General features: G+C 24.7%; 3 protein-coding genes and 1 long non-coding RNA gene across 7 annotated transcripts; 2 read left to right on the forward strand and 2 right to left on the reverse strand.

Annotated features, from left to right (window-relative positions):
- Positions 1 to 185: 185 nt before the first annotated feature.
- LOC122503068 (28S rRNA (cytosine-C(5))-methyltransferase) lies at positions 186 to 6,390 on the reverse strand. Its single transcript, XM_043613493.1, has 6 exons — positions 6,130 to 6,390; positions 5,215 to 5,476; positions 3,709 to 3,965; positions 3,207 to 3,322; positions 2,466 to 2,638; positions 186 to 1,978 (listed from the first exon to the last, which is right to left on the reverse strand). The coding sequence occupies exons 1-6, from the start codon at positions 6,253 to 6,255 to the stop codon at positions 660 to 662; spliced, it is 2,253 nt and encodes a 750-aa protein (XP_043469428.1). The 5' UTR covers positions 6,256 to 6,390; the 3' UTR covers positions 186 to 659.
- Positions 6,391 to 6,507: 117 nt separating this feature from the next.
- LOC122503075 (zinc finger protein 99-like) lies at positions 6,508 to 13,691 on the forward strand. The gene is made up of 8 exons (XM_043613499.1): positions 6,508 to 6,687; positions 6,996 to 7,586; positions 7,716 to 7,823; positions 7,920 to 8,110; positions 9,823 to 9,998; positions 10,391 to 10,843; positions 11,102 to 11,308; positions 13,181 to 13,691. The coding sequence occupies exons 2-8, from the start codon at positions 7,032 to 7,034 to the stop codon at positions 13,540 to 13,542; spliced, it is 2,052 nt and encodes a 683-aa protein (XP_043469434.1). The 5' UTR covers positions 6,508 to 6,687; positions 6,996 to 7,031; the 3' UTR covers positions 13,543 to 13,691.
- Positions 13,692 to 13,899: 208 nt separating this feature from the next.
- Positions 13,900 to 20,410, reverse strand: LOC122503100 (F-box/LRR-repeat protein 2). Of its 4 annotated transcripts, none has more exons than XM_043613540.1 (8): positions 20,282 to 20,410; positions 19,804 to 19,854; positions 18,568 to 18,767; positions 18,021 to 18,295; positions 17,649 to 17,915; positions 14,540 to 14,909; positions 14,245 to 14,448; positions 13,900 to 14,127 (listed from the first exon to the last, which is right to left on the reverse strand). In XM_043613540.1, the coding sequence occupies exons 1-8, from the start codon at positions 20,375 to 20,377 to the stop codon at positions 13,992 to 13,994; spliced, it is 1,599 nt and encodes a 532-aa protein (XP_043469475.1). In that variant the 5' UTR covers positions 20,378 to 20,410; the 3' UTR covers positions 13,900 to 13,991. The 4 variants fall into 4 exon arrangements, with proteins under 4 accessions (XP_043469475.1, XP_043469467.1, XP_043469480.1 ...); XM_043613532.1 differs by having other exon boundaries at positions 19,780 to 19,854; XM_043613545.1 differs by lacking the exon at positions 19,804 to 19,854 and having other exon boundaries at positions 20,282 to 20,409.
- On the forward strand, positions 14,789 to 21,641 carry LOC122503132. The gene is made up of 5 exons (XR_006301712.1): positions 14,789 to 14,911; positions 17,698 to 17,907; positions 19,196 to 19,856; positions 20,222 to 20,387; positions 21,504 to 21,641. It is a non-coding gene; the product is annotated as an uncharacterized LOC122503132 (long non-coding RNA).
- The last annotated feature ends 24 nt before the right edge of the window (positions 21,642 to 21,665 follow it).

A 21,665-nucleotide genomic window follows, 5' to 3' on the forward strand; every position in this document is an offset into this window, starting at 1 on the left:
ATAATATAATCAATATTATAATATATATAATCAACTTTTTAGGAGAAAAAATAATTTTCTATTTAAATTTTTATAATTTTCTGCACAAAAAAAATATTTTGCATAATTTTGTTACCTTTGTTAACTTCACCAACAAATTAGTGGAAAATTTATAACAATATTTGTATTTTTTTCATTTATCGAGAAAACGAACTGTTAATAACGTTTTTTTCAAAATCCTCTATTTTTATCCGTCCGTCAGAATGTTTCTCATTTACGATTATGCAAATAAAGTTGAGTATTATGAAAAACTATTTTGAATAAAATATTTCGAGCTTATTGTGTGGTTTTTATCGTCTTGGCTGTACTAATACCTGCAGCAAAAGTTGACGTGAGCAGGTAACAAAAAGGGGTTCCGCGAAACTAGCGATAAACATATTTTGCGATCTTATCACAAATATACGGTTAAAAATAACGTAAACTTATTACACTCATGGTAAAAGCCACGAAACATCAGGCACGCGTGAAACATTGCAAAATCAATGACTTTCGAAAGAGAAAAAAAAGGAGGAACATTTTAGAAACTATTAAGGAGAAGATGAAGAAAAAAAAGGAGTAGAAGAAAAAAAAGTTTTTTTTATCAATCGTGGAATTTATTTTTTCAATTCTAATTCTTTGTATCATTTTTTCTCTTTTTTCTTCTTCTTCTTTGTTGGATTTTCATTTTCATGGTTATTTACTGGAATATCCACGGCCTCGTTAGTTTTATGTTTCTTTTTCTTTTCTTCCGGTACTTCCCCTTGTAATAAGACTTCGTTATCTGGTGAATGTTCCTTAGGTAGTTTGCTTTTTTTCTTCTTCTTAGTTGGAGATTTTTCTTCACTTTCGTCTGGTTTTTCAAATTTAGAATTTTCTTTCGAAATTATTTCTTCTGTGGAATTTTCTTCTAATTTTCTCTTCTTTTTCTTTTTTTTCCGTAAGGAATTTTCCTCCCGCTCTGAAGAAGAGTTGCACTTCTCTTTCGAGAGAGAATTTTCTTTCGAAATTGTTTCTTCCGTGGGATTTTCTAATTTTCTTTTCTTTTTCTTCTTTTTCGATTGGGAATTTTCCTCTTGATCTTGAGAAGAATTCTCGATTTCTGTCGAAATGGTCGATTTTTCGTTTTTTGATGACTCTTCAGTGGAAGTTGGTTCTTCAGGGAAATTTTCGATTTTTGTCGACGATTCTTTATTGGTTTTGTTTTTCTTTTTCTTCTTTCTCTCCGTTGGTTTGTCGTTTGTCTCCAAATCGACCAACTGGTCCTTGGATTCTATGTCATTGGGTTTTATTTCCGAATTCGGAATTAATTCACAATCATTTCCAGGAAGATTTTCTTCTTGTGAATTTGCCGATTTTAATTTATTTTGTTTTTTTCTTCGTCTCATTCGCTTTTTCTGTGAAGCAGTCATTACCCATTCTTTAGTTTCTGAATTTTCCGGTTTATTCTCTGACATTTCGACATCATTTTCCTGATAGTCTTCACTTTCACGTGGCAACTCTTCCTTTTGCTTGTCATTGAATTTATTTTCTTGATTTTGAATTTTATTTTCTTGATCCTTTTTGGCTTTTGATCTTCGCTTATATTCGGGCAGGGGAACGTTAAAATCCCTTTCGAAAACTGCGACGAAAAATCCATTGGTGAAATCAGTTTCGGGTCTTGCGTAGAGACAATTGTCCTGGCATTTATAATCGAGAGAACTAAAATTTATCCAATTTTCAGAAAGTAATTCTTTGGGTGGAACGAGCTTGTAGGCTTCGCCAATATCGGAAAGAATTTCGTCTATCACGTGCTCGTTTTCTTCCGGTTGAATTGAACACGTGCTGTAAATAACTCTCTTCGCTGTGGGAAAATTTAAGAGAGCGTGTCTTAAGAGAAGAACTTGAAATGATTGAAGACTTCTCAATCGACCCGGGGCACATTTTTCAATTTTTCCATTCACTTTTTCTCTGTCCACCATTCCTGGAAAATAAATTTATCTATAATTAATTACTCAATAATTAATAATAGTAATTAAATAATTAAATTGTCTATGAATACTAAAAGTCAATATTTTATTCAAATAAATTTCGATTCAATTATGTTCAACAATTTAAAAAAATTCTGATCAAAATTTCAATTAACTTTAGAAATAATTAAATTCTTCTCTAAAATTCAATTATTTTCAAAAATTTTCTTCAATTCAATGATTTTCAATATCTATACTATTTTCTTAAAATTTTCCAATAGAATTCAATTATTAAAAAGAAAATTTAATAAAATTCTATACAAACTTTTAATTCTTCTTATGGATTGAATTACATTCACAAATAATAAAACTCATTGCAAAATTTCAATTATTTTTAATATTTTAATTTTAATTTTTAATTTTAATCGAATTTTTCAAAAAATGTAATTATTTTTAAAAATTAAATTTTGTCTTATAAAAGACATTTTTTTCCTTATTTACCTGATCCAGAACAACTGGGATCGACTAGAATATATTCGATATTCGGACATTGCGTTGAATCGATGGTTAAAGCATCTTTATTAATAGTTTCGACACACCGGGAATTTGTCAATTCGATAAAATCACAAAGTGTCTTGAATCTTCTCTCGTCCATTTCAATGGAAAAAATTTTTCTGAAAAATAATTAAAAATACTCGAATTAAAGACATATTTTTTATTTTTAAAATGTTTTTTTAACGAGATTTTTTTTTTGAAAATGTTTTTAAAATCTTCAGAATGTGTTTTAAATTTAACTGGAAATTGTGTCACAGACAAATTCTTTCGTGTAGTAAAAAATTTACAAGACATACTGAAGCAGAAACATATATCCTTTGATAACGTACGAATTGAGATAGTATCAAAATATCCGCTTTATGTTTTGTATATTTAAAACTTTTCCTGTGAACTAAATTGTCTGTGGATTTTTATACCATTTCTTTTAACAAAAATAAATTTCCATTGTAGTTAGAAATTTAAAAATTAAATTAAATTAAATTAGAATTAAAAAAAGAGAAAAATAAATTTTAAGACTGGAAATTTATTTCTTTTTAGTTTTAAAAAAACTTTACGTGTGGAATAATTTTTCGGTTGAAAAATAAATTTTCGCTTCTGTAATATTGAAAATATTCAAAATTTCCAGAAAATGTATAGTTTAAATTTGGAATTAAAAATAAAATTTTTTTTTTATTTGAAAAAATTTACCCTCTGTTTTGGAGAATTGCTGCTAAATGAGTCGATTTCATTCCGGGTGCTGAACACATATCCAAAACCGACGATCCAATCGGTGGATTTAAAAGAAATGCGGGGAAGCAACTCGCCTGTAAAATATTTAAATTCCATAAATAAAAAATCGAAAGTTAGCTTTTATATAAGCAAATAAAATTTATTAGTAATAATTAATATATTATTGATACAGAAATATTAAAAATAATAATAAAATAAATTTTTTTTATTTGATTAGTAAACGAATTTTTTTCTTTAGCAAATGATTTGTTTATTTAGTAAATGATTTTTTTCATTAGCAAATGATTTGTTTGTTTAGTAAATAATTTTTTTCTTTAGCAAATGATTTGTTTGTTTAGTAAATGATTTTTTTGTTTAGCAAATAATTTTTTTCCTTTAGCAACTTATTTGTTTAGTAAATAATTTTTTTGTTTAGTAAATAATTATTTTATTTGTTTAATAAATAATTTTTCCTGAATACCTTGTCTTGTAAAATAATGCTACCGGATTTATATCCAGGATGATTAAAAAATGCCGTTCCATGAGGAAAAACGAGTAAATCTGGAATGTGAAAATCTTGAACAAACGTTTCCTCATTCAGGTTCGAAATTGCTTTCAAAAACGAGGAGTAATTCTCAAATCCAGACTGAAAATTCCAACCTTCCTCTTGAAAATTTTCAATTGCCTCGTTCACACTCATTGCTAGTGTATTTACTCTCACGTATCGTGGTTTTGTAACTGAAAAATTGTTTCACGTAGAATAAAGAAGAATTGAGAAACATTAAGTGACAAAAAATGGTTTGTAAGAAAATTACATAAAAAGAAATATAAAATTCAAAATTATCAATAAATTAATATAAGTAAATATTTGTTTAAAAGAAAATCATAAAAAGCAAATTGTGAAAATATTTTTTTGTTAATAATATCTATTAGTAATAATAAATAATAAACTATGGATTTTAAATGACTTAATCGAAAATGAATTAAGTTACTGGAAAAACAATATTAAAAAATCTATTAAGAATTAAATTACAAAATTTTATTGTCCATAAATTTAAACATACAGAAATGTTTATTTATAAGTACGTAAAATCGCAAAATTAATTTTATTTTTTTTTTCACTAATTTTAAATGCATGATTTTTGTAAATGCAATCTCAATTCACTTCCTATTGTTTTACAGTAACTAAATTTTTTTTAAATGTTGCTGTTTTTAAAAGAACTACATTTTTAAAATACAATTTGATTTTACAAAAATATTTCTTTTCAATATTTTTTAATATTAATGTATTAATATATTAATAAATATTACATATAAAAACATTTAGTTTTAATATATTAATAAAATATTTTTTGTAATATTTAAAAAAATATTCCGTTACTGTAAGATTTGTGAGACTAGATAAAAATTAAAAAAAGTTTCCTTATTTACTAAAATATACTAAAATTCGTATTTGAAAAAAAGTCTCTTAAAAAATGAGAAAAAAATCACTCGTCCTTTTTATCGAGATCGTCTTTTGATATTGAAGATTCACTAGGATTCACTGGTGGATCGTCAGGTTCCTGAAAACCTAAATATGCGTAACCGGCAATAATAATATTGACAATTAAAACCGCCGCACATACGGAAACACAATTTGTCATAAATCGTTCAGCGTGAAATTCTTCCTCCATAATATGCTTGACACCAAAAAATGCTGCGAATGGCAATGTGAACATTGCCACACTAAATATAAGAAGATATCCCAAAACTTGTGCCTCTCCCATTATTGATGATGATGATGTTTCCTGATTATTATCCAAATCGTTTTTCGTTGAATGACGTTTATTTTTATCGCCGAGAGAAATATTTTTCAATCTTGAATGTCGACTACTTTTAATTCGATTATTGCGAATAATTAAAACCATGGATTCGAAATTAGATAATTTTTGGTGTGTTTAAAGAGATGGCTGTAAAGAAAAGAGAAAGATTAATTTAATAGAATTACCTTTTTTGGAAAAATCTACATCTTCTGTGATATTTTTCATTTCCTCTCGGAATAAATTCTCGTATGAGAGAACTGTTTGAATTGGCTTGGACTCTGATTTTAAGCACTGCTTGCCCCATATTAATTCTGTTATCAAGACACGAGTTAACCACGGATCCAAACGTTGCTCCTTAAAGAGAATTTGACTTTTGCGTATTAGCTGATTTAATTGATCGCCATGACGAACGGTATTAAACGCCAATGCATAGACACCCTGCACATTCTGTTTTACAGAAAAAAAACAAAATTCATGACTGTTTTTTAGCAACAAATATTTATTTTTTAAACGATTTAATTTTTTTAATTTGAATATTCATATTATTAGAATTTTTACGATGAATATTTAATTACAAGGGAAAGACAATCTTAATTTCAGAGTCGAGTTTTGAAATTTATCACAAAGATGTAAATGTACACAAAATGTAAATTTAAATTCCCCAATGAATGTAATTGCATTTTGCAAATATTCTTTTAAAAAAAAATTCATCTGCTTTGACAACAGGTTTCACAGAGAACAATTTTTAAACCTTAAAATGATTTATTTAGAACAAAAAGTAAGAGAAAATTGGTAACAACTTATTTTTCTTAGGCTGCGTCTACAATAGAAAAAAATAATGTGTAATTTGTAGTGTAATGTGTATTGTTTTTGGCATTGACAACTGTCAGGGGCAATTACACTATATATTACACAATTTTCTACACATTATTTTTTCTGTTGTAGACGCAGCCTTAAGACAATTAACATTTCTTTGTCAAAAATATATTTGGCTAATATTAATTATTCTAATTAATTATTCTCTTGATTTGAACGTTTTTTTGTTTTTTGAATAATTTAAATAATATATTTTGTGACACGTGACAATAAAAAAAACTCACCGTGTGCTTTTGTTCGTAAATCAATTGTTTGAGACTCGCTCCGTTTTCCTGCACGTTCTGTACAACTTTCGCGACAGTTTTATACAACCTCGGTACTTTAACTGAATGAATAAATCCCTCAGACATGTTAACAATTACATTACCGAACAAAGGAGACAATTATTTAATTAACAATTCCAGACAGGTTTTTTTCGGAGTTTTCCTCGTTTTCCTTTTTGGATATTTTTAGGTTATGTAAATAAATGTCACGTGATCCCAGAGCCTCTTGCGTTAATTTTCGGAAAGTTGTTTTCCATCCCTGGCAATTGGGGTGTATGAACAAAGCATTAACAGATCGATACAGTGTGTACGCAGTTTTATGATTACAGAGTTTTTTAATCGTAGACCGAATACTTCTTTTGTTCAATACTTTGAATATAAAGTAAATAGAATGTGATTTAAATATTTACATAATTAGAAACTACACATTTCTGTAAGATATGTATATTTTTATTTACTTATGACGAGAATTCTAATCACAGTTCTTGGAAACAGTACTGGATATTTGACAATTTTGAGGTTAGTTTCTTGACATATTTTTAAAAGTCGGTTTATTTTTTTATTTTATTATCTAAAAATCAGATTTACAGTAAAATTTATGTTTTGAACTCTTTATGCAAATGTCAATTATTAATTTTATATAATTACTAAATATTGTCATTGAATTATTTTCTTTATTATAGGCCACATAAATAAGTGCTCCATTACAGAATTAAACAAACTTTTTTTTATCAAGTCTTCTTTTTTATTAATAAAACAAAATTTTCTTACAGTGACAATTTTCCTAAAATGACAATATTGTTGAAATAAAAATTTTTTTATTAAAGGTCATTCCGGTGTGTAATCAAGATTATTTCTAAATTATGAGTGAAGAAGAACAATTAAAAACAACAAAATCCTATTGGAGTTGTAATATAAATGCAGAAAGTTTTTCCCTAGAATCTCCCGGCGATTTAATAAATAATGTTTTGACAATTGAAGAATCAAAAGCTGAGGAATACACTGAAATTGATTCTCTAGAGGGTATTGATTTAAAAAAGGAGAGTCAAGGAATTTCTTTAGTTTCAATAGAGGGGCAAATTTATGCCTTTAAAAATGATGAATTCCAAAGTGTAGAGGAATCGGAATTTTTAAATTATAATAATCAAAGTGATAATGTTCTTCCAATATCGCAAGAAAATGATGCAAACGAAACGACATTTGAAGCATTTTCCGAAGACGTGGACAATGACAAATGTTATGAAAATTTTACCAATCATCAAACAAAAGACAATGAGGAAAATCAAATAAATGAACATGACCTTGTTGAAGTAGTGACAACATTTAAATGTAAAATTTGTCCTTTTTCGTCACAGGATAAATCGGAATTGCTCTCTCATTTACAGGATACTCACGTTAATCCCAACAAGGAGTTAAAGGTAAAGACAATTTTTTTACATAAATTTTTCTTTCAATTTAACTTTAAGAATTTTAATTCAATTCAAGAATTTAAATTTAATTTCAATTGTTGCTGGAAACTATAATATTTTTTTATCTGCAATTTTCAGGAGACAACAATTGTCGATGAAACGGATAAAGTAAAATTGGTTTACATGTGTGGCGAATGTTCCGTTTGTTTCTCAACCATCGAGGAGTGCAAGAAGCACATGATAGACGTACGTTAATTTTTTTTTAAAAAAAATAATTAAATAGCAAACCAAAATGAAAATGAACTAAAAGTTTTGTTATTTACAAAAATTATAAATTTTCAGGATCACGAATTGATCGATCGAAGTGGCAAACGACAGAGTACAGAAAGTAGTTCTAGTTTAGAGTCTACGGAATTATTGACCGATGACAATAATATTAGTGCTGAATCATGTTCTGAAAATAAATTAATTAAATCTCCGGAAGCGAAAAACGATCAGCAGAATGATGTTGATGTAAAGGAGAAAAAAGTAAAGTAAGTATTGAAGGGTAATCTTTTTTCGGGAGGAGATTTTTACCACTTTTACAAGTTTGCTGCAGGTCAGGGAATTCAGAGAAAAGTCAGGGATTTTTATTGAAAGTACTGGAAGAAATTAAATTTTTAGGATTTGTAAGAAAATTCTGAATTTTTGTGTCTTTTATGTTTGTCTCATAAACTATGAAATTACCACGAATTCTAATTCGAAACCATAAATTTGTTTCTATTTCTGACAATAATTTATTTTTAAATAAAATTAATTCTTGAAGAACAATCACAAAATTATTTAATGAAGTATTTTTTTGAAAAATTTTAGTTTCAATTCTGTTGAAATTATAATTTCAGTTTTTTAAATTTTAAAGCAATTTGAAAGAATTCAACTATCTTTATAAATAAAAATTCTTTCCAGTCATTCAATTATTTTCAAAAATTAAAAAAACATTCTTGTTAACATTTCAATTATCTTAATAAATAGTAATATTCTTCGCTGAAATTCAACTATATTTTTTTTCATAAATAACAATCGTCATCACAAGAATTCAATTATTTTCAAAATTAATAAAATTCTTCACAGAAATTCTTTATTAAAGGTAAAATTTGCATAAATTTTTCCGAAAAAAGTCAATTATTTTCAAAAATTTTTATAAAATTCTTTGCAATAATTTATTTTCATAAATAATAAAACTCATTGCAGAATTTCAATTATTTTTAATACGATTTTAATCACATTCCTCGAAAAATGTAATAATTCTTAAAAATTGTATTAAAAATTTGCCAAAAGAATTTAATATTATTTAAAAATTTGTTGATAAAATTATCTGTATAAGAATTAAATTTTAAGAAACATTCAATAATTCAATAAATTATCTATGTTTTTGTATCTAAATAATTGAATTGATAAAAAAATAAATTTCATTTAAAGTTTTTGATAATTGAATTTTATAAAAGTTACTAATAATTGAAATTTTTAGAAATAATTGAATTTTGTAAAGATTTTAAATTAAAATCTTTGAAAATCTGAATTTTCCATACTTTAAATTAAAAAAATGTTATGAAATTAATTTTTTTCAAAAAGTTTAACTGAATTTTTTTAAAAAATTATTTCTTGCTTTTATTTTCTAATATACAATTAATTAAAGAATTTTCGAATAAACGAAATTTCGTGTAAAGTTGAATTGTAGAAAAATGAATTTAAAAATTCGCAAAAGAACTTTATCAAAAATTATTAAAAATAATTGATTTAAAGAAGAATTTTATTTAAAAATTGTAGAAAATAATGATTGAATTGAAATGATAAAAATAATTTTGAAGAAATTACAGTAACAGTATTTTTATAATATAAAATAATGATTTTATCACTCGATCATCTTTAGAAGAAGAAATTGATTAAATTAATTAAATGAATTCGTAAATAATGTAATGAAACATTTTTATTATGTTTTACTATTTGATTTAAATGAGGAATTTTATTTAAAAATTGTAGAAAATAATCATTGAATTGAAATGATAAAAATAATTTTGAAGAAGTTACAATAACAGTATTCTTATAAAGTATCTAATAATTTTTAGAGTGAATCAGAAGATTCTTTAGGGTCAGGGAAAAAGTAGAAATTTTGTCTGTAAATTAGGCAAAAGTCAAGGGAAAATCAAAATTAAATGTTTGTAGCATCCCTGTTTTACTATTTTACTGATGTAAACTTTATTTGCAGGTGTACGTATAGAGGTTGTCCGTATAAATTTAGTGACAGTGAAAAAATGCAACAGCATGTAGTTTGTCACGATGACATCCAAAATGTAAATCGTTTCAAATGCAATTTTTGTCGACAAATAAAATTCTCCAAATGGAAACAATGCAGTTTACACTTATGGAAATCACATCAAAAAGGTGAGGAAATATTTCTCTATTCGATAAATTTGCACTTCTTTTTCTTTATTTTCATTTCTCTAATTTTTCAATTGAATTATATTCTAGTTACTCGAATTAAATTCTAAATAGCAGTAGAATTTATCACTCGTCAAAATATCAAGAAAATTACCAATCCTCGAAGTCAAAATACATTTGGAGGATTGCCAATTTTCTTGATATTTTATAATTAAACTCTAATTATTCAATTGAATCAAAGTTGAGAGTTTCTTTTTTGTTGAATTGAGAATTCTTTTTTTAAATTTAGAATACTTTTTTTTAATTAAGAATTCTTTTTTTTTTTTTAATTTAGAATTTCTTTCTTTTTAATTGAGATTTCTTTTTTTAAATTAAGAATTCTGTTTTGTTCATAGATATCGATCTTCTGTCCTGTAAAATTTGCAATGTTTATAAAAGTACGGCAATGGTGAAAATGATAACGCACATGAAAGTCCATAATGTAAATAAAGATTACGAATGTCCCGACTGTGGTAAATGTTTCAAGCAATCGAGCCAATTGAGAAATCATAGAGTCATTCATTTGGATCGTAAATCAGCGGAGATTCCACGTTGGTACACATCGAAAATATGCGAATTGTGCGGAAAGACGTACGCAGATTCAAAATGTTTGAAGAATCATATACAAGCCGTTCATTCAAAATTACGTCCTTACGTTTGCACTGTCTGTGGACATTCGAGTGCGAGAAAATCTATGCTGCAAATGCACTTACGGCAGCACACTGGTGACAAACCGTTTAATTGCGAATTATGTGATTATAAAACAGGGGATCATAATTCTCTTCGTCGACATGCCATGAGGCACACAGGTATAAATTTTTTCTTATTTATTGAATTTATTTATTTTAATTTATGAATTTATTCATTTTAATTTATTAATTTATTTAAATGTATTAATCTATTTATTTTAATTTATAAATTTGTTTATTTTAATTTATTAACTTATTCATTTTATTTTAGTAATTTATTTATTTTAATTAAGTAATTTATTTATTTTAATTTGTTAATTTATTTATTTTAATTCCATGCAGTCGTTTCGTAAGATGAAAAAATATTTTTTATTTCAGGAGTTAAACCTTATAAGTGCCCGCACTGTCCATATTCGGCGATACAGAGTAATAGTTACAAAAATCATTTGCGATCGAAGCATCCATTACTCTCGGGAGTATTCACTTGTGAATTGTGTTCATTTGAAACAGTCAAGAAAGAAAGTTATGTACAACACATCAAGGACCATGAGAAAGGTTTCATTAAAGTTTCCAACCAAAATAAGGGTAATATAATACTTTATTTACTTTATTTTTTCCTTTAATTAATTTTTTTTCGGTTCTGATAATTTTTTCCTTTTTAAAAAAATTTCAGACCTTGACTTCTGAAAACTATTTTTAAAAAAAGGTTTATTCGACTTATTTTGATTAAATGGGACTGTTTTGACATTGCTTTCACTTATTGCAACAAAATACCGCTTTTTTGGTATAAAACGCAAATTATTTCTACTTGTTTTTATATTTTTATAAATTTTGACAAGAACTCAGATGTCACAGGTCGGGAAAATAAGAAAAGTTTAGGAATTTTATTGCAAAGTAGTGAAAAAATATCAAATTTATAGAAATGGTACAAAAATTCAGATTTCTGGTGTTTTTTGAAAATACTGAAAACCTTAAACTGTCCGTCGATTTTCTTTATCTCCTAAAAATTTTTTTACAAAAATCAAACTTTCATTATGCATTTCTTATAGAAGAAAAATTAAGTTTTGTATTTAAATAAGGAAATTCTCGAATAATTTTCTGAAAATTATTAAAAATAATTGAATTCTCGCGAAGAATTTTGTAAAAATTTTTGAAAATTCTAATTAATTATTGAATTTTATTTAAACTTTAGAAAATAATTCAATTATTCTTTTGAAAAATTTTAAAACGAATTAAGAAAAAAATTGAATTCTTTAGTGAAATTTTTTTAAAAATATTTTAATTTTTGCAAAGAATTTTACTATTTATAAATATAATTAAATTTTTTCGAAGGATTTAATAATTTTTTTTTTAATTTTTAATAATTTTTGATAATTTTAGATTTTTTACTACAGAGACGAGACTATTAAATAAGTAAAGCATTTTTCAAGAGCCCAAAATTAATTAAGCTAAATGCCATAAAAGATAAGAAAAAATGTTGGATTTAAGAAATTCGGTTTTTTGAATTTTTGATAATTTTCGATAATTTTAGATTTTTTACCAAAGAGTCGAGACTATTAAATAAGTAAAGTATTTTCCAAAAGCACAAAAATAATGAAGCTAAATGCCATAAAAGATAAGAAAAAATGTTGAATTTTAAGAAATTCGGTTTTTTGAAATTTTGATAATTTTCGATAATTTTAGATTTTTTACCAAAGAGTCGAGACTATTAAATAAGTAAAGTATTTTTCAAGAGCACAAAAATAATAAAGCTAAATGCCATAATAAAGAGAAAAAAATGTTGAATTTTAAGAAATTCGGTTTTTTGAATTTTTGATAATTTTCGATAATTTTAGATTTTTTACCAAAGGGTTGAGACTATTAAACAAGTAAAGTATTTTTGAAGAGCACACAAATAATTAAGCTAAATGCCATAAAAGATAAGAAAAAATGTTGAATTTTAAGAAATTCGGTTTTTTGAAATTTTAATAATTTTCGATAATTTTAGATTTTTTACTAAAGAGTCGAGACTATTAAACATGTAAAGTATTTTTCAAGAGCTCAAAAATAATTAAGCTAAATGCTATAAAAGATAAGAAAAAATGTTTAGAGTTCCTATAGAATCTGGAAATCATGCTAATCATGGAAATGGTATGGGATTTTTAAAAGGCTTCTGGAAATCATGGAAAAGGCCTGGAATTTTTAAAAGTTTTTAAATTTTTCCTGTTTTTTATTTTTTCTCTTCAAATGAAATTCAATTAGAAATTTTAAGATATAATATATATTATACGACGTGGAAATTAAATTTAAAATTCCGCTGGAATTTCCTAAAAATTTGACCTGGAAATAATGGAAAAGGTATGGAATTTTAGGTTCGGATTTCTTTAGGAACCCTGATATCAGAAACTTAAAAATATGTTTTATTTAATTATTGAAATATTTAATTTATTTAATTACTAAAAAATGTACCCGAATTAGTTGCAGACGGCGAGAACGTTGAAGTTTTCCCTGGCAATATTGCGGCAGCTCAATTAATATACAGTTGTTTGGGTGCTTTTTCAAAAGTTGGCAGAACAATAGAAGCAAATTTAATGTCATCGTCAACATCTGCCGATGGTACTTCACAAACAATAACGATACAAATACCATCGAAGCATCTTGAAGGGACATTGCCATCGAAAGAGACATCTTTAAAAACCGTGCCACCGATAGAACAAGAGGACGAGGAAACAATGCATTGTTTTTTGAAAATACCAAGGGAAGAGGAGGAGAATATTGACACTGGTGGTATAACAATACCAGCCGAACCAGAAGACACACAAATGGACATTGAAAAGTGATTGTGATATAAAAAAAACGAAAGATAAGTGTTTTTATTATTTAAAAAAAAGCGTTTAGATTTAAATAAATTTTAATAGAATTTGCTTGTTAAAACAGTTATTTAGTAAAATAGGTAGTTATTAAACTATAGTTTGTTAAAAAAAATCAATTTTGAAATAATAATTTCAAATTTCTCTTAAAAAAGATTTTTTATTTAAATAATTTGAAAAAATAACTAAAAATTAGAAATTTATATTTGTTCTTTAGTTTATTTATTATTATAATCAAGTTTGTACAATTTTTTGCATTAACTTTTTCTATTGTTATTATAATTTAAATTAAATCCATTTTTTTATAATTAAATTTATTAAAAATAATTACCTAGGTTGAAGAAAATTTCTTCGTCGTGTAATTATAATAATTATATATAAAAAAATCTTTTCGAGATATTCGAAAATATCAATTTTTTTTAGTTAAAAATCAAGTCTTTGTAGTCCTGTATTAAGTAATAATTTGAAACTCTACAGCAAGTTGTTGTACGAACGACTGTTAATCTATCGGCACGTTCGAAATTTGCCTTAACGATTTCATAATATCTTCCATCGCTGTAACATATATTTTATGTTTATTATTTTTTGTTTACTTTTCTATTTGTTTTTTTTTTTACTAATTATTAAGTATCTAATGGGTATTAATTTTGTATTTTAATTTCAAATTCTTACCTTAGGACTAAGCATTTGAGTTTAATACATTTCACCCGGAGAATGTCAATTGCTTTTTGACTTTTGTCCGAAAATCTCAGATTTTCAGGATCCCATCTCAATTCCAGTCGCTCCAGATTTGGACAATTGTTTGCAATTCCGTCCATTAGTTGATCAACGTGAATATTAACTCCTAGCCTTTCGTTAGTGCCCATTACAACGATTCTATTAAAAAAAAGGTAAGAAAAATTTATTTTTTTGTGATTAATTTTTTAATTTCTTGTTATATTAATTTAATTTTTGTTTGCATACGTACTTCGCATTGGTCAAGATGGGCAATACACTTTGCCAAAGTTGATCGGTAATATGTGGCATACCGGACAAGGCAATTCCCCAGAGTTGATGGCCGTAGCGTGATAAAAATTTGTGTAAGGCGTCATCACTTAAATTATCGGAACTATCCAAATCGAGAGCTATTAAATTCCTTGGATTACCAACTTCGGCCCAGGATTTTAAAACTGAATCATTGAAGCCATTCAGTTGTCCTGCACTTAAAAAACGCAAACCTGGAATTCTTGTTAACATATCAATGAGACATTCGGTTGATAAATCAGTTGCCGTTACATCTAGCTCTTGAATGGTAGTTTTTTCCCATTCCACTTGCATTACGTGCTCGCTGCGAAGATCTGTAAGTCAATTTTTATTCTCACGTGAAGTATTTCTTGTTTTATTTTTTTTTTAAATTGAAAAGAATCGTTAAGACGAAAAGAGAAGAATATTTTTAGTATTGTTAATATAATATAATAAAACAATATTAATAATATTAATAATATAGAATATAATATAGTATTAATAATATTAATAATATTAAATAATAAAATAATTTTATATTAATAATCACTGTATTTCGGTAATCTGTTCGCACTTTAAAGTTAATTGTTGTTTGCTTTCTTGTTTCCTAACTTTTTTAATAATTTTTCTTTTCAAATATTTTCAATTTTAAAATGAATGTATTAAAAATCATTGAATTCTTGCAAAGAATTTTGTCAAAAAATTTGAGAATAATTGAATTCTTCCGCAGAATTTTATTATTTATGAAAATAATCACATTCTCGAGGAAAATTTTATTAAAATTTTTAAGGTAGTACGCTCGTGATCGCACTTTTCTATAGAATTTCATGAAATTTGAAATCAGAATAGTTAATAACAAGATCTATGTATTTGCAAAATATTAAAAAAATTGACCGTTTCTAAAACAAGATATTTAAGTTCAAAGTTTGTTATTTAACATGGTTAACCTATGAAAAGTGCATGTAAACGGCACATTTCTTCTAATAACTTCTAAAATTTTCTATAGATTGTTTTAAAAAACTAATATATTATAAATGAATGTTTGAGAAATTTATAACAAAAAGATTTAACAATATTAACCGTTTCAGTTAAAAGATATAATATAATATAATATTCTAACCTGACTAGTATACTTGTGTGTGAGTGTGTCTGTACATAGGGCTGACTATGTATTCAGTACAGTCCAAGCAAAAATATGCTACAGTAACTGCACCATACTATAGCATTTTATTAAAATTTACTTTTGAGAGTGACTGTCGCGAGCGTACTACCTTAAAAATCCTAATTAAATTCTTTTAAAGAATTTCTTTGAATTTTTTTTTAAATAATGGAGATTCTTTAATAATTTTAATTCCAAATTATAAAAGTAATCTAATTTTATGAACAATTTCTTTCAAGTTTTTAAAATAATCGTGTTTGTTATAAATTGAAAATGTAACATTTAATTATTTAATTTTATTACAATTTTTAGAAAATAATTAAATTCTTCCCAGAATTTTATTACAATTTTCTAAAATAATTTAATTCATTCAAAAAATTTTATTTAAATAAAGAAAATAATTAAATTCTTTCAAAGAATAGATACTATTAAAGGTTTTTATTAGAGTTTTTGTAAATAATTAAATTCTTTTGAAGAATTTCTTTGTGTTTTTTTAAATAATGTAGTTTTTGGAATAATTTTAATTGAAAATTTTGAAAATAATTGAATAAAACAAAGAATTTTTTCAACTTTTTAGAATAATTTTCAAAATAATTTTTGCGGTGAATTTAACTTCGAAAGGATTTTTTGACAAGAATTTATTTAAAATTTTCGAAAATAATTGAAATTTTGTAAAGAATTCAATTATTTATGAAAAAATTGAATTCTTGACAAGAATTTGTATCAAATTTTTGAAAATAATTGAAATCCTCCGAAGATGTCAATTGTTTATGAAAAAAAATTTAATTCTTGACAAGAATTTGATTCAAATTTTTGAAAATAATTGAAATCCTCCGAAGAATTTTATTATTAATGAAAATAATTGAAATCTTCCAAAGAATTTTATTTTTTTTTTAAGATAATTGAATTTTAATGAAGAATTTTATTAAAATTTTTGAACATAATTGAAATCCTTTGAAAAATTTTATTATTTATGAAAATAATTAAAATCTGGAAAAGATTTTTATTAAAAATTTTTGAAAAATAATATAATTGTTACGATGAAAATTGAAATTCTTTGTAGGAATTTAGTTAAGATCGTATTGAAAATAATTGAATATTAAGGAAGAATTTTATTCAAATTTTAGAAAATAATTGAATTCTTTTGGAAAATTTTATAACGAATTAAGGAAAAAATTGAATTCTTTCGTGAAATTTTATTGATAATAATGAAAATTTAGTAAAGATTTAACTATTTTAAAAAACATTTGAATTGTTTTGAATTTTATAAAAAATAATTTAATTCTTGCGATGAATTTTACTATTACTACTTATAAAAATAATTACATTGTTTCGAAGGATTTATTAAAATTTTAGAAAATAATTGGATTTTGTCGATAAATTTAATTACAAATTAAAAAAAAAAATTGTTTTGAAGAATTTATTAAAATTTTAGAAAATAATTAAATTTTTTCAAAAAATATTTTAACGAATTAAGAAAAAAATTGAATTCTTTCGTGAAATTTTATTAAAATTTTCTTGAAAATAATTGAATTTTTGCAAAAAATTATACTTTTTATAAAAATAATTGAATTCTTTCTAAGAATGTTATTATTTATGAAAATAATTGAAATCTTGCGAAGAATTATATTAAAATTTTTGAAAATGTAAATAATAATAATTAATTATGTACAAGTATCTAAATTTTTTAAATTTTGATTATAAAATTATTCAAAAATTTATACTTGAAAATAAAAAAGATCTTGTAATTTCCATAATAGTAATAAATGGAATACCACGTATTATAATATTAAATAATAATAAAAATATAGTATCAAGTTAAATATAATACTATTTTAATAATTTAATACAATTGATTAGCTAAAAAGTTAATCAATTATAAACATTAAAATCAATAATATAAAAATGAATTTACTTGTTCCTTGCATTAATAAACATTTTAATCGTCTGCTTCTTTGAAATAGGGTTTTCATCGTTGATCCAGTGACTTTCGAGCAAAAATTTACTGCCAAACATTCTAGTTGAATGCAATTCGACGAAAATGCATCGATATGAGAATCATCGACAAAATTAATTCCATAAAGATTAATTACTCTTAAATTTGGAGTTGCGGATTTTAATTTATGCACGTTGATGACTTCGTAAATTTCCTCTTCCTCTTCTTCAACCTTTTCGTAAGTACCTAACAAAATGGAAATTATTATAATTATTTTCAGAAATAGACATTATTTTTTTTACTTTATTATTAATATTTTAAGTTTTTTATTTCTTTTTTTTATATATTTACCAATTAAGTGAAGTATTTCGAGACCATTGATAAAATTGTAAATTTTTCTCATAAAACCTTCCATGAAAATAACTTCAGACAAACAAATGCACATGTACTTGAGTTTTGTGGGGAATGCCTGCATTTCTGAAAAGTCATGCAATTGCATAGCCGTTGAAAAATCAAGTAGCATGTGCGTTAAATTTGGACATTTATTCGCTAATTCGTGTAATACGGTGTGAGTAATGAGTTCAATGGGAAGTTCAATGTATCGCAGTGATGAGCTAAATCTACCACTATAGAAAAGAAAAAGTATTATTATTATTATTATTATTATTATTATTATTATTCATTTTCTTCTTTTATTTTGCAAGGAAAGTAGAAAATCTGCTATTATTATTTTATTTATTAATTATTTTCTGGAAAATTTTACCTGATTAATTGCAGCGGAATTAGGAACAAAAAATTAATTTTGAAGGGAAGTAGAAAAGCTGCTATTATTATTTTATTTATTAATTATTTAATTTTTTACTATTTTATTTATTAATTATTTTTTGGACAATTTTACCTGATTAATTGTAAAAGATTTTCCAATGAACCAACGTGTAAGCCACTGATTTCCGGTCTTAAAGAAACATGTTTCCATAAACGTGAATCGTAAGCAATTTGTCGCCACCTTTTACAAACACGAGCCATTCTACATATTTCACGATGACTTAAATAACTGAAGACGTTTAAAATAACTTTATCCGGTAATTTTTCGATAGTCTATAAAAAAATAGAAATTGGAACAAAAAGAAATTTTTATTTCAGTCGATTTTAAAAATTTTTTGTTTTAGGAAAAGGAAAAATTCGATATTTATTTTCATTAATAATGCACCTGGTTTGATTTATTGATTAAATTCTATTCTTTCGGAAAAAGATAGTATTTTCTAAAATTTTTACATTGCAAAAAGAAAAATTTACAGACTGCAATTTATTTTTTTAACTTCGATTATTATTTTTAAAAAAGAAATTCATTTAGTTTTTATTTTATTTATACGATACTGTCTTTTATCGTATTTGTCTTATTTGTCGTAAAGTGACAATCAGGATCTTTTTTGATTAATCGAAATATTTAGAAAATGTGAATTTTGTTTCGAAATTATCCTTATTGCATTATTTTGTTTCTTATTTTTGAAATATTTCTTTTTTAGACGTCGGCTGAAAATTCAAAAAGAAGCTTGAACCATCAATTGTAATAAAGCAAAATAAGATAAATTTTTCTTTGAAAGAAATCGAAGAAATGTATCTAAAGCCATTTGAAGGAGAAGAAGAGGAAAAAAAAGAAGAAAGAGAATATAAAAAAGAAAGTTATAAAGCAGAAAATACAAATTGAAGAAAGAATCGAATAGAGAAGAATTGTAAATTCAAAAATAAGCTTAAACCATCAATTGTAATAAAGCAAAATATGAAAAATATTTCTTTAAAAGAAGTCGAAGAAATATATATCTTTAGCCACTTAAAGAAGAAGAAGAATAAATAAATAGAAGTTATGAAGCAGAAGATGAAAATTGAAGAAAGCATCAAATTGAGAAAGAAAAGATTTTTTTATCTTCATGAGAAGAGAACTGTCAACAATTTATTAGTGACGAGAGGAAAATTCTGAAAGAGTGAACAAAAGAAACAGAAAGTGGAGTAAATGGAAAAGATCAACGAAGCTGAAGTCATTTTTTTAAAGTTAGATTATTATTAAACAAATTTTCGAAACAGAACGAGAAATTAGAAGAAGAAAATATACCAGAAAATGAATAGACACTCCAACCTGAAATCCTGTGACAATTTCTTCTTCAAAAGGTGCCATTAATCGGTAATCCTGTAAGTTGCAAAATTGTTATTCATTGAAAATTTTATCGTTTTAAATTTAGAATCGTTTATTGCTGGATATTTTTCTTTTTTTGCAAAAGTAAAAAAATGTACTACCTTTCTCAAAAAGATTTTAATTTACAAAATTGGATCTCAAGGTTTTCCTTTTACTGACCACTATTAATAAATTTAATTCAATAATTATTCACTAACTAAAAAGTAAATTAATCAAAGAAACAAAAAATTGAAATTCTAAATAATTAATAAACAGTCAAATTGTTTATTTGTAATATTTTAGTTGAAGTATCAAAAAGTTAATTTCAAAACAACTGTAAATTTTCGTACTCACCTTAGGGAATTTTTTTTTTTTTTTACAGAATGGAAATAAATTGGAAAGACAATATTTAAAGATGAATGAAAAGAATGTAAAAACTTACTGTACTTGCAAAACGACTTTTTATGACTCCGCCTTCCGAAACATACATTTGAGATGTTTCAACGGCTATTTGGCCCCAAACATCCAGACCCTCCATTTTTAATACAGTAAGTTTGAAAACTATTCTACTTTACAAAAAAAAAAAATATATCAAAAATTTATTTTCTATTTATTTTTATTTTTCCTCTAAATAAATTGATTTTTTTACTAAATTTTCAAAGATCATTTTGGTGAACGTCACACGCAGACACTAATAATATTTTCTCTTCGTGCTCTTGAAACGCGCAAGCGTTAAGAATCTAAATTTACACTTAAATTGAAGGGCTCATCTTATTTCTGAATTGTAAATTCATTAATTTTCTTTTTATTTACTATATTCAGCTTATTTTTACAATAAATAATTATTATTGGGTTTTTTTAACAATTTCAATATTTTAACAATTATTATTTTTAATATTAGAACTTTTAAATCATATAACTATATTAATATAATAATTGTTTTTAAATTTACATAATTCGGTTTTTTAATTTATTTTCTGGTAACTCTGAGGAAATTCTTATTTGAATTATAACATTTATAGAGAGTTATGTATTTTTCTTTTGCTCTTTTTCTTCTTTTGCGGGTGCATTAAATTTTTTTAAACGCTTTTCATTGTAGGGAGTATCACTTCCGGGGGGATGGAGTCTCATCTGTAAATAAAATTTAAATTTGTTAACTGAGCGATTAATTTTTATTTTTTATTTACGAATTTTTATATTTATTATGCATAGTTTATGCCTCTCAGCTTTGAACGAAAAGAATTTTTTACTAAACTTGACTGTAATAAAATATTTACAATGATTGTAATTTACAAAATTCTGTGTAATAATTAAAAAATTTTAAGCTAAACAATTTTTTTAATGCTTTTTAATAAATTTTTAATGAATTTTTAATTTTTAATTTTTAATTTTTAATTAATAATAATAAATAAATTAATAAAATAGTGAAAAAAAATAATATTTAAAAAACTGACATTTTTTTAGTTTGGAAAACTAAATAACATAATATTTAATAAAATTAATTGTCCTAGGTTAATAAAATAATGTCAGTTGAATTGGAATATTTATTTAATTATATTTTATATTAATACTTATAAATTAACATAAACAAATTAAAAACTTTATATATGTTTTTTATTTAATTTGAAATTAGTTTTAACATTCTTTTTTATATTTTGTTTCAGAGTTAACAAATTTCTTGATCCGATCACCATAAAAATGGTATTCTTACCTGGAAGGAACAAAAATCCAATCCTGATCGATCTCTCAGCCCTCAGCAATCAGCAAAAATGTGTTAAAATGATTTTACAATTATCCCAAAGGCGAACTATTTATAAATTGGTGAG

The sequence above is a fragment of the Leptopilina heterotoma genome, unplaced genomic scaffold, assembly GCF_015476425.1.
Source record: "Leptopilina heterotoma isolate Lh14 unplaced genomic scaffold, ASM1547642v1 Lhet_108, whole genome shotgun sequence".
NCBI classification, from domain to species: Eukaryota; Metazoa; Arthropoda; class Insecta; order Hymenoptera; family Figitidae; genus Leptopilina; species Leptopilina heterotoma.

What these genes read in the sequence shown, in the direction of transcription:
- LOC122503068 (XM_043613493.1), bottom strand. Translation starts at nt 6,255, where the DNA reads ATGTCTGAGGGATTTATTCATTCAGTTAAAGTACCGAGGTTGTATAAA. An exon ending in TTTACGAACAAAAGCACACG is followed by an intron (nt 5,477 to 6,129) that starts GTGAGTTTTTTT and finishes TCTGTAAAACAG; the next exon opens with AATGTGCAGGGTGTCTATGC. An exon ending in TCCCAGTTGTTCTGGATCAG is followed by an intron (nt 1,979 to 2,465) that starts GTAAATAAGGAA and finishes TTTATTTTCCAG; the next exon opens with GAATGGTGGACAGAGAAAAA.
- LOC122503075 (XM_043613499.1), top strand. Translation starts at nt 7,032, where the DNA reads ATGAGTGAAGAAGAACAATTAAAAACAACAAAATCCTATTGGAGTTGT. An exon ending in GCAAGAAGCACATGATAGAC is followed by an intron (nt 7,824 to 7,919) that starts GTACGTTAATTT and finishes ATAAATTTTCAG; the next exon opens with GATCACGAATTGATCGATCG. An exon ending in ATGGAAATCACATCAAAAAG is followed by an intron (nt 9,999 to 10,390) that starts GTGAGGAAATAT and finishes TTTTGTTCATAG; the next exon opens with ATATCGATCTTCTGTCCTGT.
- LOC122503100 (XM_043613532.1), bottom strand. Translation starts at nt 20,377, where the DNA reads ATGGAGGGTCTGGATGTTTGGGGCCAAATAGCCGTTGAAACATCTCAA. An exon ending in GAGTGTCTATTCATTTTCTG is followed by an intron (nt 18,768 to 19,779) that starts GTATATTTTCTT and finishes ATTTTTTTATAG; the next exon opens with ACTATCGAAAAATTACCGGA. An exon ending in AATCTTTTACAATTAATCAG is followed by an intron (nt 18,296 to 18,567) that starts GTAAAATTGTCC and finishes TCTTTTCTATAG; the next exon opens with TGGTAGATTTAGCTCATCAC.